At 40.9% G+C, this 17867-nt stretch overlaps 2 protein-coding genes across 2 annotated transcripts; one reads left to right on the top strand and one right to left on the bottom strand.

Moving 5' to 3' along the window:
* Window positions 1-466: 466 nt before the first annotated feature.
* On the bottom strand, window positions 467-2858 carry ptx4 (pentraxin 4, long). The gene is made up of 3 exons (XM_079812980.1): window positions 2620-2858; window positions 1786-2539; window positions 467-1362 (listed from the first exon to the last, which is right to left on the bottom strand). The coding sequence occupies exons 1-3, from the start codon at window positions 2752-2754 to the stop codon at window positions 722-724; spliced, it is 1530 nt and encodes a 509-aa protein (XP_079669106.1). The 5' UTR covers window positions 2755-2858; the 3' UTR covers window positions 467-721.
* A 9180-nt stretch (window positions 2859-12038) lies between these two features.
* litafd (LITAF domain containing) lies at window positions 12039-17823 on the top strand. The gene is made up of 5 exons (XM_079835835.1): window positions 12039-12072; window positions 13777-13844; window positions 14003-14113; window positions 15775-15949; window positions 16039-17823. Exons 2-5 carry the CDS (start codon window positions 13799-13801, stop codon window positions 16151-16153), a joined length of 447 nt encoding a protein of 148 aa, XP_079691961.1. The 5' UTR covers window positions 12039-12072; window positions 13777-13798; the 3' UTR covers window positions 16154-17823.
* Window positions 17824-17867: the final 44 nt, after the last annotated feature.

The raw sequence follows: 17867 nt of genomic DNA, 5'->3' as shown, positions 1-17867 counted from the left end.
ATTTCCACCATATGAATGGGACAAAATAAAAGCAACCTAATTTTCAAAGTAGAAACATGATATTTAACACTGTTTCCCTCAAATGCTTGTGCAATATTGTAGCTAGGACAATTTTATGCGTTTTTATGAAAACTAGTTAAAGCTTTAGTCATTTGTGTGTGTGTGTGTGCGTGCGTGTGTGTGTGTGTGTGTGTGTGTGTGTGTGTGTGTGTGTGTGTGTGTGTGTGCGTGCATATATATATATATATTCTTAGTGCTGTCAAATCGATTAAACACGATTCAGTCTTACGATTCAGTTTGTGTTTAAATTATATAATAATTCATACTGAACCGTGTTGCTGATTTTTAACAGTTTGGGAACTCCGTATGTGCTTGGTAGTATAAATACATTTTGTGGTTCATTAACTGTTACATTTACAGCCTTCTTTTTATGTTGGAGTCTGAAAAAAAAAATATGACAAATTTAAGTTCCTTGATTTATTAATTTATATTTTTGCTGAACAAGAAATCTTGTTTCCTTGACACTGTGTTGACAATGTTGACTGTGACCAACAAAAATATTATGTGTTTATTTAACGCAAAGTTTAGTAGAAATAAAAAGTCAAAAGATAGTAAGAGCAAATGTGTAAAATATGATTAATGAAAATAAAATACCAAATAAACGCAAATACAAAAACAATGCATATACAGAGGTGTTTTTCTGGCTGATTCTTTCATGCCTTTACATGCAGTGTTCCAGACACTCACAGGTAATATGCTGAACAGAGCCAAACATCTGATCTACATCATCCAGGGTGAGCACTGCTCCTCGTGGCACCCCTTTGCCAGCGGCCAGCCCAGACACCTCCCCAGGGCTCAGGGTCCTAGCCCACAACCCAAAGCCAGCCAGTCTGCCCACAAATGCTTCAGCTTCATCAAAGTCCCCTCCAACCGAATCCTGCTCCTGCCCCAAGACCACAGAGCCCCCAGGAGGGATCTCATAGCCCTTCTGGAACTTGGATCCAGTAGATACGAGATGACTGTCTAAATAATACCAAAACCTGCCTTCAATGGAAGACCAGATGATGCATAAATGGTGCCAGTGGCCATCAAGGATATTTTGTAAAGATAATTCACGATATGCTGGATCGCCAATCACAAAATCCATGAAGCCCAGAATGTCAGAATTTCGGCCATAGAGAACAAGCATATTGTCATTGGTCTCCGTGGCATAAGAAAGAATTGTTCCAACATACTTGGCATCTACTTTCAGCCAAGTGCAGATAGAGAGTTCATGTATTCCCGTTTGGAATCTTCTCTGGAAGGTGACATAATTTTCAGGGGAAGCAGACGGGAACAGAAGCATCGAACCCACGTTGCAAACTTTTAGAATGAGATACAAAATTATTATTACATTTTGGCATAAATTAACAAATAGTGAAATCTGACCTCTGTCTTTGTACTTGTTCTGACAGTAATAATTGAAAAATTTGTCAAATAAAAACTTGTCTCAGTCCTATTTATTTATTATGTTTTATTCTATATCCTGTTTTTAGTATTATTATGTATATAGGTGACACCTTTTAGTTCAGCAGATAGGAACTGAAACAAACCCATATTGCAAACTTTCAGAATGCCATACAAAATTATTAGATTCTGATTCTAAATAGTAAATAGTTTTTGAATGATTGAAAATTCAAATTGTTAAACAATGATTAAGTTTCTCTATCTAAACTGTGGATAAGTATATACAACTGCATTTCAATTTCATTTTTAGACACAAAACCATAAGAGTTCTCTAAATACCTCTGGCTTCTTCCTTTGGGGCTTGAATATGTGGGATTTTTTGTCGAAGTGGAAATTGAAAAAGTTCCTCTTCAGCCTGAACTGTTGGTTGTACAGTGCTCTGCCAGGGTTGCCGTTGTCTGTCTCTTACTTTGTGTGTCTGTGGTTGTTTGGTGGGCCCAGAAGTTGGCAATCTATCTCTCATTCTGTGTTCGGACTTCGGTTTAGGCTGGACATGCCTCAGAACCACACCTTGTTGCTTCCTGGTCGAATTGAGGGGATCTAAAACTCCTGCCTTGGATGCTGAAAGGATCTTAAACAACCCTTGCATCTGACTCTCCAACTTCATTATCTGAGTCTGATGTCTTTTGAGAGAGGTTCGAAGATCCTGCATCCCATTTTGAACTTGATTCCTCAAGGACTCCAAAGAGCTGATGTGACTTTGCTGGTTCTGGATCTTGTGGGACAGGTCAGAGAGCACGGTTCTCTGCTTTTGGATTTGTCTGAGGTTGAGATGGTTGTTCTCCCTTAAAGCTCTTGTCATGTTGGACAGACTCAAGTCAAGCCTCTTAGTCTTTTTCTGTAGACTCTTAGTCCAGGATTTGAGGGAATTCAGACTGCTCTCGGTTGTTTGTTTAAATGCACGGAGCTCTCTGGAGATCCTCTCAAACTGCAGACTCAAAACTTGAAATCTTGAGTCTATGCTGTTTGAAATGTTGTAGTTTTCAGCAATGCTCTGAAGATGAGTGAAGGTCATCCGTTGAAATCTCTTGAACTATTGGAGGAACACAGATACAGATATCAGATGTAATATGATATTTGAAGACAGTATGTTAAATGCTAAACATAACAAACCTGCTGATTTAGCCTTCTCAGTCCTTGGTTTAAGAGTTTATATGTCTCAGCTGGTGCTCCTCTCTGCGTCCAGGTCAGAGGCATCAGCAGGAAAAATATAACCAGGAACAAAACACTTCTGCTGGTCCATCTCATGATCGCGTTACCTCCTTTAAAGCCGTTTGAATAACTGAATCTTAGATATTAAAAAAATCTAAATCTTACACAGTTTATGTCGTTGTACGTCCTCCTATCCCTGGATGTTCTGGAAAAGATTTCCATTTCCTTTGGTGCAGTGGCCAACAGGGAAACTAAAACATGACTAAATGGATTTCACAGACCCCAAACAGAAATCTCCAAGCAAACACACATTAAGTTAAAACACCGGTGAACAGCCGATCTTAAATATTTGCAAGACAGACAGATTCTAGGAATACGATTTGGAATTTCAGTTTATATATCTTGATTTTAAATTGTAAAAATGTTTTTCTTCCTGTGCACAAGGTATTTGTCTGTATAAAGTAACAAAGTGTTCAAAGCTGTAACGTACTGCTCTGAGACACAAGGCTGAGGATCCAAATGCAGGTTTATTTTAAAAGGTATTCCACACTCGTAGTCAACAAACAGGCAAGAGGTCATAACAGGTAATCAGTCCAATCAGGCAAACAAGGGAAGAGAGACAGGCAAACGGATAATCCAAGGAACAGGCAAATAATCAAAAAAAAACGACAGACAAGAAACCAGGGAAACGCTCAGAAATGCAGTGATACAATTAACAAGACTTCGCAGAGAATGAATGACATGACCAGGCTTATAAAGTGTGAGCTAACATGGTAATGGGGTGCAGGTGGATGTAATCAATGAGTGCTGATGAGTCCGGGCAAAGGATTATGGGTAATATAGTTTGTGATGGAGTGACAGTCTGGGGTGGAGTGCCCTCAGGTGGTAATCAGGGGCACTCTCACTGGTGATTGTGACATAGCCCGCCCTCGAAGGAGCGGTTTCCAGACACTCCTAAAACTGTCCAGGAGGGAGGTGGAGCGGAGGTGGAACCGGGGGCGGGATGGAGGGCCTGGAGACTGAGGCAAAGCAGGAGGCCAGGATGGAGCAGGCTGGGCAGATAACCAGGATGGCGCAGTCCGGACAGATGACCAGGGTGGCGCAGGCGGAGCAGGCTGAACAGACGGGTCTGCACATAGGCTTGAAGCCCCCCACGGCGGAGCAGACGACCACCACAGCAGCGCAGACGGTCTTGGAGACCCCCACGACGGAGCAGGCTGAGCAGGTGGCCTGGTAGGAGTCCTCTCTGGACTCGTGACAGGAGACGGGATCCTCTTTGGGCTCGTGACAGGAGGCGGAGCCGTCTCTGGGCTCGTGACAGGAGGCGGAGCCGTCTCTGGGCTCGTGACAGGAGGCGGAGCCGTCTCTGGGCTCGTGACAGGAGGCGGAGCCGTCTCTGGGCTCGTGACAGGAGGCGGAGCCGTCTCTGGGCTCGTGACAGGAGGCGGAGCCGTCATTTGTCTGGGTGCTGGTCAGTGGCTGGTGCCGTCTCTGGGCGCTGGTCAGTGGCTGGTGCCGTCTCTGGGCGCTGGTCAGTGGCTGGTGCCGTCTCTGGGCGCTGGTCAGTGGCTGGTGCCGTCTCTGGGCGCTGGTCAGTGGCTGGTGCCGTCTCTGGGCGCTGGTCAGTGGCTGGTGCCGTCTCTGGGCGCTGGTCAGTGGCTGGTGCCGTCTCTGGGCGCTGGTCAGTGGCTGGTGCCGTCTCTGGGCGCTGGTCAGTGGCTGGTGCCGTCTCTGGGCGCTGGTCAGTGGCTGGTGCCGTCTCTGGGCGCTGGTCAGTGGCTGGTGCCGTCTCTGGGCGCTGGTCAGTGGCTGGTGCCGTCTCTGGGCGCTGGTCAGTGGCTGGTGCCGTCTCTGGGCGCTGGTCAGTGGCTGGTGCCGTCTCTGGGCGCTGGTCAGTGGCTGGTGCCGTCTCTGGGCGCTGGTCAGTGGCTGGTGCCGTCTCTGGGCGCTGGTCAGTGGCTGGTGCCGTCTCTGGGCGCTGGTCAGTGGCTGGTGCCGTCTCTGGGCGCTGGTCAGTGGCTGGTGCCGTCTCTGGGCGCTGGTCAGTGGCTGGTGCCGTCTCTGGGCGCTGGTCAGTGGCTGGTGCCGTCTCTGGGCGCTGGTCAGTGGCTGGTGCCGTCTCTGGGCGCTGGTCAGTGGCTGGTGCCGTCTCTGGGCGCTGGTCAGTGGCTGGTGCCGTCTCTGGGCGCTGGTCAGTGGCTGGTGCCGTCTCTGGGCGCTGGTCAGTGGCTGGTGCCGTCTCTGGGCGCTGGTCAGTGGCTGGTGCCGTCTCTGGGCGCTGGTCAGTGGCTGGTGCCGTCTCTGGGCGCTGGTCAGTGGCTGGTGCCGTCTCTGGGCGCTGGTCAGTGGCTGGTGCCGTCTCTGGGCGCTGGTCAGTGGCTGGTGCCGTCTCTGGGCGCTGGTCAGTGGCTGGTGCCGTCTCTGGGCGCTGGTCAGTGGCTGGTGCCGTCTCTGGGCGCTGGTCAGTGGCTGGTGCCGTCTCTGGGCGCTGGTCAGTGGCTGGTGCCGTCTCTGGGCGCTGGTCAGTGGCTGGTGCCGTCTCTGGGCGCTGGTCAGTGGCTGGTGCCGTCTCTGGGCGCTGGTCAGTGGCTGGTGCCGTCTCTGGGCGCTGGTCAGTGGCTGGTGCCGTCTCTGGGCGCTGGTCAGTGGCTGGTGCCGTCTCTGGGCGCTGGTCAGTGGCTGGTGCCGTCTCTGGGCGCTGGTCAGTGGCTGGTGCCGTCTCTGGGCGCTGGTCAGTGGCTGGTGCCGTCTCTGGGCGCTGGTCAGTGGCTGGTGCCGTCTCTGGGCGCTGGTCAGTGGCTGGTGCCGTCTCTGGGCGCTGGTCAGTGGCTGGTGCCGTCTCTGGGCGCTGGTCAGTGGCTGGTGCCGTCTCTGGGCGCTGGTCAGTGGCTGGTGCCGTCTCTGGGCGCTGGTCAGTGGCTGGTGCCGTCTCTGGGCGCTGGTCAGTGGCTGGTGCCGTCTCTGGGCGCTGGTCAGTGGCTGGTGCCGTCTCTGGGCGCTGGTCAGTGGCTGGTGCCGTCTCTGGGCGCTGGTCAGTGGCTGTGATGGAAGGAGACTCTGGACTGGTGGGTACTGCATAGATGTCACCTTCCTCCATGACACCCACAGTAAATGTAGAGCCGCTCACCTGAAGGGCATAGTCAAGGAACTCACTCAAGGACCCTCGAGGACCATCACGGATCAGTTTGGTTTTGTAAGTGTTGGTTGAGTCCATAGCAAAAAGAGTAAATCAACATAAAGTCCGGGAGGTTGGTGGTGTTTGAGATGTTCAGAAAGTCTCTGATGTGGTCCTCGAGTGAGTGAGTTCCTTGGCGTAGTCGAACAAGGGTGACTGCTGCTGGATCCATTGTTGGCGAAGTCTTCTGTAACGTACTGCTCTGAGACACAAGGCTGAGGATCCAAATGTAGGTTTATTTTAAAGGGTAATCCACACCCGTAGTCAACAAACAGGCAAGAGGTCATAACAGGTAATCAGTCCAATCAGGCAAACAAGGCAGGAGAGATAGGCAAGCGGATAATCCAAGGAACAGGCAAATAATAAATAAAAAAAACGACAGACAAGAAACCAGGGAAATGCTCAGAAATGCAGTGATACAACTAACAAGACTTCGCAGTGAATGAATGACATGACCAGGCTTATAAAGTGTGAGCTAACAAGGCAATGGGGTGCAGGTGGATGTAATCAATGAGTGCTGATGAGTCCGGGCAAAGGATAATGGGTAATGTAGTTTGTGATGGAGTGACCGTCCGGGGTGGAGTGCCCTCAGGTGGTAATCAGGGGCACTCTCACTGGTGATTGTGACAAAAGCATGGGGATAAAAACAGGTAACACTTTATTTTAAGGTGAAGTAGTTACTACATGTACTTAGTAATAACAGTAAGTATTTAGGGCACCCAGTCCCAAATATACCCTATACCCTAAATGTAACTTTACAAAAAAAAGAACTATAAGTCATGGCAACTTACATTATACTTACTTATACATTTTACTCATCAAAATAATTGGAGTTACACAAGTTATATGAGATTCAACTAGATTTTTTAAGTCTGTTTGATATAATTTTAGTTTAAATGACTTGAACAAGCAAGTTTTTTACTTAATTTACGCAGCAAATGAACAAGTTAAAATAGGTGGACATTTTTTGTGTATAGAAAGTACATGCAGTGAATTAATATTCAGAACTTATTTGAGTAAGTACAATGTAACTACGTCACCTTAAAATAAAGTGTAACCAAAAAACAACACAAACATAATTTTCTAGAACAATAACATATATAACCATACACAAGTCTGAGGTAACATTTTAACTTTTATATGGCTGACAAATGTAAAGCAGATCTGAAACCTGAAGTCTGAGCAAGTATAGGTTCAGCTCCCCCTATAGTTAAGAGGTGGTACAGTTGCCTAGCAATGAACACATTTGCACTCATCTCATGGATCATGTTTCAAATTTTGATCATGCATTATTTGTGCAACCAACACTCAACACAGCCTGGGCGAATTACCTATCAAAGCTGGATCTGGATCTGTGATTGCTTTGGCACTAAATTTAGAGTTCAGATCACAATTCAGCACCAAGATCTTGGTCATATCTACATTAAATAAATTTCAGTTCACACCAGGTTGAAATATTTCAGAGCAGATCAATTTAATAAATAAATTAACAAATACATGGTTGAATAATGCCTAAAGAGACATTTGTTGAAACGTGTAAGGAAAGCCTGCTAATCATGCAACAGGCAATTCCAAAATATCTTACCTTGAAACAAATGTATAGCTTCCTGCCTGCATAGTAGACATTGGTAAGAACTGTCTATTTAAAGTGTGGTTTAAAGATGTCCTCCCTTTGGTGATGGTATTTGTGGTTGCATTGTTGCTGAATGCTTTTTTGTTGAAGACAGACAAAACCCGGTTTCAAGAAAGAACACTAGAACTGTGTCACTGTTGATCTGTATCTCAGAGTGTGCTCTCTAGTGTATAAAAGTGTTGCTCCGTGATATTGGAGATAATTGGCTATATTTCAATACCTGGTCCTGCAAATAATGCAAAAAGTTTTAAAATGCAAAAGGAATTCTTTATTATTTATCTTTAAAATTAAAACTGATTTCCCAGCCTTCACATAGCCTCCACAAAATCTGTTAGATTTAAATAATAATACAGTTTTTCTCGCTTTGGTACATTTCTTGAATCATCGACATTTGCAAAACAGTAAGTGCATTCCTCAAAACTATTCGTACAAATAGCAAAACACAGTGGATTACCTGGAAAAAAGCCAGTCTCTTGCTCATAATCCTCCATACATTTCAGTGACATCATGCAGAATGACAAGTCCTTGTGTCATTGTGTATGGATAAGACAGTCAAATTGCTAAGTCATGTTGTCAATATAACAGTGTACTCTGGAGGGATGTTCTGATGTAAACTATGGCTAAAGTTTTGATGACAATTATTGTAAATTGTAGCACCTTAGTGTATGTGGGAGTTAGAGTGCAAGATTCACATTTACGCTTTTACTGTTTGTACTGTAATTTGTTTGCAGACCATGTCATTGTGATACAGAAAGGAAAAGACAAAAAGAAAGAAGAAATGTGAACACAGTGCAGTCTTCCTACACCTCCTGATGTTCCTATCTGTTGGGCCACAAATTCTCATCCACATCACAATCAATTTCTTTAGAAAAAAAGTCTATGGAAATGTATATAGAAATTTGCTTGACATATGACAACTGGTTCAACCATTTTGCGTGTAAAGACTTATGCTATGAACTAATGCCTAAATGTTGTGGGGGGTCAGACTATTCAACAGAGACCCCATCTAATACATTTGGATCAACATGACATAAGCAACTGATAATGGGAAACAGCAGAGAATTGTACATAATCATTTGCATGGATGTACCAAAGAATTCGCAACTTGTTCAAAGAAATGAGAAACTGCTTTTTTGATGTGCACAAGGGACACAATGATGTGAAGATTGAACAGGTCGTTTTGAGAATTTAAATTCTGATCTGAGAAATCTGAGAAATCAGCGACTGAGAAAAACTGTAAATAATAAAGATAAAAAATGATCTGCCAGGACATTATCTGTTCAGTTTACAGACAGTTCCTTTCACCCTAAAACATAGCACAATGCAATGTGAAATTCAAAAGAAGGGGAACACACCGGAAAAAAATTATCAATAAGGAACATTCCTTCATATTACCACAGTAGATTGGGCCCTATTTTTCCTGGCTTTTCTCGGAGTGCAGATCTTCCTGGTGGACTTCTCTAGCTGGAATGTGATTTATGAATGTTCTTGCCCTGGTTGTCATTCCATGCTTTATGGGAACTGCACACACTAATCTCCTTTTCTTGTTGACGTTATACTAGAATTGTTTCTTAGTTGCAACCACACCCAAGATCACATCTTGATGCCTGATCAATCTCACAAAAGGTACAGTACGAGCTCTTCCAAAGATCTCATGTGGATCTGTTCCGTAAGGAAGGGACCTTTAAAAGGCAAGAAGACCCCAGATGACAACTCAATTACACTTTCTAAATTTATCCAGTGTAGTTTCTTAAAATATCTTTATGAAGCTTTGAACACTTGAAAATCCAGTTTGGTGGGATATTGCATGTCAACTTGTGTTATTACTGCAAAATAGAGCAAAAAGCCATAGGAGCCATATACATTCTCAAGGGACTTATTGTTTTAATAAACCTGCAGCAACAGAGACACAAACGAAACAATAATCAGAATACACTCTGTCTGCTAAGTGACATATTTATCATTCTAACTGGAGCCTAGGGTTAGGATTAGTATTTATAGAATGTATGTTCACAGTTGTGTTTTTAATGCAGTTTTGAATACATATCATCCAGTCAGAATTTAGAGTCTGAAAAATTAGCTTTTTAAACTGAATGAAGTATGCTAGTTTAAGAAATTACATGCAATGGCCTAAAGGCTTTAAGAAAAGGTTTTGGAATGTGTTTTATTCAAAACATTTCACTTCATGTTAATAACTTCCTACATCTTGTGATCTTTTGTTGCATTAATGGTTATTTTTTTCAGATTTTTTTCCCCGTTGTGTATGAAAATATAGCCATATTATCCATACAAATGGCTTTAAACAAGGTTTTCTTAGGTGATTTAAGGCATTTACAGTAAAACAGTAATAATGTGACATATTATTACAATTTAAAATAATTGTTTTTTATTCGAATATTTTTAGTCAAAGCTGAATTTTCAGCATCATTACTCCGGTCTTCAGTGTCACATGGTCCTTCAAATATAATTCTAATATGATTATTTGCTGCTCAAGAAATATGTATTATTATTATTATCAATGCTGAAAACTGCTGCTCAATATTTTTGTGGAAACTGTGATAAAAAAGAGAACAGCATTTATTTTAAACAGAAATATTTATAATATTCTAAATGCCTTACTGTCACTTTTGATCAATTTAATGCATCCTTGCTGAATAAAAGAATCCCTGACCCCAAACTTGAACAGTAGCGTATTTAATGCACATAAATAAAAAGTTCAGGTGCATGATGTTGCAACATGAACAAATAACCAGAGATCATACTCTTCCAGTGCACATCCAGAGGAAATTGGCAGACCATATGAAGACTTCAGATGCAAAAGCCTCTAAGTCCGTCTGACATTTTTCTTTAAAATAATCATTTTTGTCAGGCTTCTCTGTATAGGTTTCTACCTAAGTACCGGTACTTCTGAATGGGCTGAGGCTGGGATTTAGTGGGTTGGAAGTGAAAGTATTTTATGAACGTATACTATATGCGGAGAGCATTCACTCAGTATCGTTATCTCATTTTTGACCGAAGTGGCTTTTAGAGGCTTTTGCATCTGAACTCTTCATATATTGACGAAAATATTACAGGGCAGAAAAACTCAACATTTCACTAGAATGAATTTAGGCCTACAGTAACCATTGGCATAAATTTTGCAACCTTTTCACGGAATGTGGAACAGATATTGTTTGTTGACAGCAGGAGGAATGCTGCCGGACAAGCTAAACCACAGTGAAAGGAGTGTCACACAAAAAGACGCAGATGAGAGGCCGAGCCCACTCTCATGAAATCAGCAACACAGATTCTTCCACTCCCTGCCACACCTGCATGGAGATCTCATTAAGTCAAGCTCACGTACCCTCACCCATCCATTTTAACTTTGCCCTTAGCCCTTATGGGACGTTTATCACCCACAAAATCTGTTTGTAAGTAAGTTTTATTGCTGATGTGATAATAGAATGTAACAACCACAGATTAGACTGAGAGCTTACACTTTAAAACAGAAAGAGCTTGAAAAAAAGTGAAATATCTTAGCTGGAAACTATCTAGTCTTAGTTTCAAGAAAGGATTTTTCAAATTTTTCAGACCACTGTAACGTGTGGTTTTACATCTTCTCTTCGTGACCTGAGAAAACCCAAGGCCTTTTTTTTTTTTTTTACACCTGTTAAGTAGCCTACTTGTTAAGTATCAGGTTGACATTGATATGTTGATGACTTCCATTACTTTTACAATCACTCATTATAAGCTATAAAATATTTACTATTGATGACATTGATCACACTATTAAAAATATAGGCAACACTTTACAATAAGCTTCAAATTGTGAACATTTGTTGATGCAATAGGTATCATGAACTGACAATGACAAACTAGCATTTATAAATAGACTGTTCATTATTAATCTGTGTTTGTTCATAATATAACTAATGTTCAAATGTATGCGGAAATAAACATTATCAAGATTAACAAATGCTGTAAAAACCTTCCTGTAAAGTATTACCAATTCAATTCTGATAACTGTCCATTGTAATTTACTGGGGTCACATCAATGTTACTGTATCAACATTCACATCTCTCAAACCTTCTTAAAAGATTCAATAATAACGTTCAAATGGGGTTTTACAATAAGTGTTTGATTTTAAAATGGCTTCTTTATTATCATTTCACACATAGATCATTATGGGTCCTGTGAGAACAGTAAAGGAGTCACTACATAAGATATCGACTTATTTTTGATTACCATATCTGGCAAACTCCACATTATAGCAAACAAAATATTTAGGTTTTCATTTGTTTGAATTACCAGGCGTGAAACACCTATCACAATACACTGCTGATTTTTCAGTCATTTTCAGTCTAGAAGTATTATGTTTACATTCATACACCCTGCCAATGACTTTGCCATTAGCAAAACTGGTTATTCAGAGACTTTTTCAATGATGGATATGTAAAAATGCAGCCTTCTTCCTGTTTCTGTCATCAGAACATTCATAAAAGATGACAGAATATGTTAATGTATTCTAACAAGGCGGGGTGGAGCAGGTGAGTGACTATGAAAAGCTTGTAAACGACATAGAAACTGGTTTCAGTCTAACCATCAGCAACAGCGTCAACAGGACAGGTAAGAGAGCTCTCTGTACAGTTTTGCTGTGCCTCTGGATTAAGGTGGGGCATTTATGATGATATAAGAGAAGGTTTTAAATTTTGAAGTAAAAGATTAATTTACAATTTAACAGTATGGCATTGCTGTTTATATTCCTTTCAGGATTTTATCTGGAATTGTTCATTGAATTTAATTAGAACTGATGGAAAATGTTCCATGGCTGTTGATTTAAATTATTTATTACGATTTTAAAGGTGCTTCAAATTAGAAGAAAATAATGAGTGAAACGATATGTGTTCTGAATTGTGGAGTAGCTATCCCTGTTCAAAAACACATTATGGTGTTATTGTAATTTTATAATCAGAAAAAGTCATTTTCTTGAGCAGTTTGTCTGAAGGTACATTAAATGTCACTTTCTTTTATTAATTCAGCAGACGCTTTTATCCCAAGCGACTTATAAATGAGGAATACAACAATCGATTAGTCTTAAGGAGTCAATAACACAAGAAGTGCTATTGCAATACAGTTTTGAACGGTGGAGAACAGTTCAAGACAGAACAGGGATGAAATAGTTGAATGTTAAAATGTCAAGTCAAAATGTAAATTGATATTTATCATTGTGTGGTCTAATTTTTGTTTAAATGTTGAGCTCTGTAATGGCGAAATGTCCAGAGCTTTAATGCTTCATTTAATAAGAAAGACAGCCTAGCTTTGATCAAAGCTGACCTGAACAATGAATGGTGCTTTTTGACTGTTTTCTTTAGTTGTAAAATAACTGACGCATTTAGACAGTTTGTGGTTTCCAGATCACCTCCTACTGATACACACCTAAAACAAGATAGAATTAGCTTTACCAACATTTATACCCGCTTTGAAATGGGACTACTTTATGGTCTTGTACATACACATTGCTGATCTGATATACGAGAAGTTCAGGTAAATTAACACACAAATCTTGTATAGAAGTGAAGATCCTATTTGAGAGTTGACAGATTTACGATCACAAATGACACATTCGGGCTGTTTTAAGTTACTATTATCCATTTTAAATTCCTAGCACAGGTGCTGGAGTCTGGAGCTTGTATGTTTCTTGGTTGATAGATGTTGTCGAAATTGTCTGTTTAAGAGAACTCCGGAACTTGTATTCCATGAGAAGCATCAGGGTTGGATTATTTGAGTATATTAGTACCACAGTCAGACATGTGGTAGAGCAGCATTCCTCTTCTGTCTTTGGGTGGACATCTGTATCAATCAGTGCCTGGGCTTGTAGAATTGCTGTCTTTTGTGTTATCTAAGCGATTTCCGCACCGTAGCATCATGGACATTAATGCCACATGACTTGTAATATGTTTGCATTTTATACACTTTGCCAAAACAAGTCTGACTAACAGGAAGTTGACAGGCAGCTATTGAAGATAATTGAGCAGGAAGAAGAGAGTGTTCAAGCTATTTCATTGAGTAGGCTAAGTCAGGGAAGACATGACAGTCCCAAACCCAAGTTTTTAATGACTCAAAATGGTAAACAGTAAGCAATCCTAAAATATAGCGTATTCTTTCTTATAGCACAGTCTTCAAGTGCCTTGCTCACAATTTGACATTTTGAACATATTTTTTTGCCAGCACAGATTAAGTCAATTTATCACACTTTAGCATATGAAAATGTATTTGTGACAACCCTAATAGCAAACATCACATCTTATATCTTTTTTACTTTTGTCCCAGCAGTTTAAACTCTAAAGACAGAATGAGTGCTAACAAAACTGGGGACCCACCTCCATATGCCACACCAAGTAAGTTTGTCATTGGTAATTTTGAATGACTCATTATAATAATCATAATAATGAAAGCAATCCAGCCAGTGCGTGTGACGCAAATGTGAAAACCTGAAATAGATATGAAGGGAAAATATTAATGTTCTGCCTGGTATCTTTCCTCTTGACATCAACAGTAGAGGGTACCAAGGGCCCCAACGTCAAGGTCTACCATGTGCACACTCCATTCACCCCACAGAGCTCCACTATTAGAGATCCTGCAATCCAAGTGAAATCCTCCACACCCGGTGAGTCTGGTACCTGTTAATTATCTGTGGAAAAATGTTAGTTGGAAAGGGTACACGGAAAGAACCACTCATGTTTGGACAATGTCAGGAATTTACTGTATTGGACCATTGTCCTTATATTGTGTGTATTCAACATTTAAATAAATAAGTTAATAAGTGCAGTGTGCATGGTTTATGGAAGCCCGTTTCCATCATGGAATAATAAAAAAATAGAAATCTATATCAAATCTATTTTCACACAATTTTCTGTGCTACACACACCCTTAGCAACCACTCTTAGCAAACGTAAACATTACGTTTGTTCTCATTGATATTGTTCATTGAAACTTACTGTATTATGTAAATAGAGTATTTTGTGTGTGTGAGAGAGAGAGAGAGAGAGCATTAGATACATTTAGATATAGCATTTCCTTTGCAATATCTTGTCCTTTAAAGGGTTAGTTCACCCAAAAATGAAAATTCTGTCATTAATTACTCACCCTCATGTTGTTCGACACCCGTAAGACCTCCGTTCATCTTCTGAACACAAATGAAGATATTTTTGTTGAAAGCTGATGGCTGAGAAAGGCTTCAGATAGGCCTCCATTGGCATTCAGTACATTTACACTCCCAAGACCCATAAAAGGCACTTAAAACGTTGTTACAAAGTCCATCTCACCACAGTGACTCTACAATAATTTTACGATGAGACAACAATAGTTTTTGTGGGAAAAAAAAATCTAAATAACGACTTTATTCAACCTCTTCTTGTCTTCCGTGTGTTCCTCCACGACGCATGCGCGAGAATATGATGTAGTGCCGGGGTTCGGGAATCCATGAAATGCACACTTTGAGTGCACACATGAAATAACCCCATTTTGAGAACTACGCCGAGACCTAAAGCACGATCAATGTAGAATTCAACAGCTTAGATCTGCTTGTAAACAAATCGCTTCTGGGTCATGCGTCCGAACGCCGGATCTGCGTAATATTCTCGCGAATGCGTCATGGAGGCACACACGGAAGACAAGAACAAGTTGGATAGAGGTGTTATTTTAATTATTTTTTTTGCACAAAAACTATTGTTGTCTCATCGTAAAATTATTGTAGAGTCACTGTGGTGAGATGGACTTTGTAACAACGTTTTAAGTGCCTTTTATGGGTCTTGGGAGTGTAAATGTACTGAATGCCAATGGAGGCCTATCTGAAGCCTTTCTCAGCCATCAGCTTTCAACAAAAATATCTTCATTTGTGTTCCAAAGATGAACGGGGGTCTTACGGGTGTCGAACGACATGAGGGTGAGTAATTAATGACATAATTTTCATTTTTGGGTGAACTAACCCTTTAACAGTTATGGGGTTTTCCGTGCTCTGACAATAACAGGGCTAGTCAAAGCATTTGTCTGTTGCGTCTTGTTCCGTGTTCACAAGAAGTTTCCGTCCTTTCAATATAAGTCTTCATACTGACTGACTCAATCATAGTCTCTGCCGCCATCTAATGGTGATATAATGTACCTTCTGTTGCTGTTCATGGTCAGGGACTACCCCCCCCCCCCCAGAAGGAATACTTTTGTTGATTTTACTTAATGAAAGTTGCATTGATAAAAAAATGTTTTGCCTCTAATATTTGTACAGCCTGTATAATAAATAATATACTTACTAAACACATGCTTTTCCTGTAGTTCAGTCCCAGGCAACTGATGGCAAAAACAAATTCGTCAGCTATGAATCATATGAGCTGGGTCGCAATCCAGGAACGACCACCTGCACGCACTGCCAACAGCAGGTCTTAACCAACGTCACCTACAAAGTGGGAACGTACGCCTGGTTGATGTGCTTACTCTTCATCCTGTGCGGGTAAGAGTGCATTTGAATTTTGCAGATGAAAACGTCAAATCTTGTGTGCGCCAACAAACCGTGACTGTCAATGTCTTCCTCTTTTCCAGGTTTATTTTATTCTGCTGTCTGATTCCATTCTTCGTCAAGTTTTTCAAAGACGCCTATCACACATGCCCGAAATGCAATAAGATCCTGCACATTGAAAAGAAGCGATGCTGCTAACCCCGTCCCATCCTTTCCCTTCCCCAGTTTTAACACTGCTCATGGATTTGTGTTGCACCTTACACTATATGAAGGACACTTTCAGACCAACACAGATGTCATCTTAGTACAGACTTGTCTGTATGAACTAATGCGTTGCAATGTTTGTAACTAACCTTTTGGTGTTCATCTGGTTTAGTCTTTATTACTACATTCACAAATGAATATGAATACTCATGGGTTTGATTGTATATCTATAAAAGGACTCCAGGTTATGGGTTAAGAAATTTGAGGTGTTCGTGGAACCAACATTTTGATTTGCCTAAGTACATTATAGCATCACGTAATGTAAATAGCAGCAATTTCGCCATCAACTGCACCATTTAGAATAGTGGTTCTCAACCAAGGAGCCCTCAGCAAAATTCAAAGGGACCTCAGGATGACTTAAAACAATACACACATTAAAAGCAAGCTAAAACATCTAAATATATATCTTATTTTAATATACCTCAACATTTATTTCTTTGAGTTCACGCAAATAAATGTGAATATATGAAGTGGACTCTTTTTAAAAGTGACTTCTAGAGCTGAAAAAGTCATTCAAATTAAATTTGATCAGGTAAATTGTCCAGTATATCACGATCAACTGGAAAAGTCATGGGGCCTTTGAATATTGTTATCAACTTTTTCAGAACCTGTTAAATAAAAAAGAAACTATACTTTCAAAATTAACTTTTTTGCTTTTGGGTCATTGTTTAGCAATTGTTTCACTTCTGTAAAAAGCCTCTGAATCATTACAATAATGTCATATGTGCATCTAAATGAAACATTCATAATAAAACACTTGTGCAATACCTTAATGAGAACCTATATCGTGTTTATACACACTACAATCTTCATATTACATGACACCAGCACAGCATTACAGTCGAAACTCCATCTTCAAGTCTCAATTCTCCACAAACCATGGCTGTAGCTTTTATAGAAAATTTTATTCAACATACATTTTCCAGCAAAAAGGCAATATACAGGAAGAGTTGTCGTACACTGCTGCTACACGGAGGAATTAGACTGGAGAGAAAAAAAGAATCAAAAAAGAAAGGTGATCTGCAGGTCATCTTTGTACTGCACTTAAACGAGACAAACTGTTGCAATTAGTTAAGGAAAAAAAACCCTCAAATAAAACGGTCAGGATCCAAAATAACTACACACAATGAATATGAACATCTGAATTGAGCTGTACCCAACAAATCGGTGTTTTAAATTTTACATGTTCATTCTTTAAATATACAATTTTAATTGTTTTTACAAAGCCAACTATGCACTAGGGAGCATTCCTTCTGTGCTTAAAGAAAAAAAAAAGGTTTGTATTGGTTCATTAATGCTGGTTTCTCTATGTCCCAAACCAGTCTACTATATGTCTGCAGCCTCGTGCCAACAAACAGTACAACGAATCTGGGGCCGCCAGCAAGCGACCCCTCCCTCCCCATCAGAATAATCCCACAGCCAGTGACAGAGGAGCTAAAGAAAAAAAAAATTTATGGGGAGAGGAAAAAAAAGAGCAAAGGGATATGCAAATCAAACTCCAACCAAAGATTACATTTAACAGTGCTGAGAAATGTAAAACCTTGGATATTAAGTGCCAACGTGCAAGATGAAGTACAGACGATTTATTTTATTTTTATTTTAAAACGGATGCTGTGGCTCTTTACTTTATTATACAGGATTTCCAAAG

The sequence above is a fragment of the Gobio gobio genome, assembly GCF_949357685.1.
Source record: "Gobio gobio genome assembly, chromosome: 1".
In the NCBI taxonomy this organism is placed as follows: Eukaryota; Metazoa; Chordata; class Actinopteri; order Cypriniformes; family Gobionidae; genus Gobio; species Gobio gobio.
Note: the sequence above shows the minus strand (reverse complement) of the source record. Positions and strands in the feature narration are given on the sequence as shown.

What these genes read in the sequence shown, in the direction of transcription:
- ptx4 (XM_079812980.1), bottom strand. Translation starts at nt 2,754, where the DNA reads ATGAGATGGACCAGCAGAAGTGTTTTGTTCCTGGTTATATTTTTCCTG. An exon ending in TGAGAAGGCTAAATCAGCAG is followed by an intron (nt 2,540 to 2,619) that starts GTTTGTTATGTT and finishes TTCCTCCAATAG; the next exon opens with TTCAAGAGATTTCAACGGAT. An exon ending in CCCAAAGGAAGAAGCCAGAG is followed by an intron (nt 1,363 to 1,785) that starts GTATTTAGAGAA and finishes TCATTCTAAAAG; the next exon opens with TTTGCAACGTGGGTTCGATG.
- litafd (XM_079835835.1), top strand. Translation starts at nt 13,799, where the DNA reads ATGAGTGCTAACAAAACTGGGGACCCACCTCCATATGCCACACCAA. An exon ending in AGTGAAATCCTCCACACCCG is followed by an intron (nt 14,114 to 15,774) that starts GTGAGTCTGGTA and finishes CTTTTCCTGTAG; the next exon opens with TTCAGTCCCAGGCAACTGAT. An exon ending in TTACTCTTCATCCTGTGCGG is followed by an intron (nt 15,950 to 16,038) that starts GTAAGAGTGCAT and finishes CCTCTTTTCCAG; the next exon opens with GTTTATTTTATTCTGCTGTC.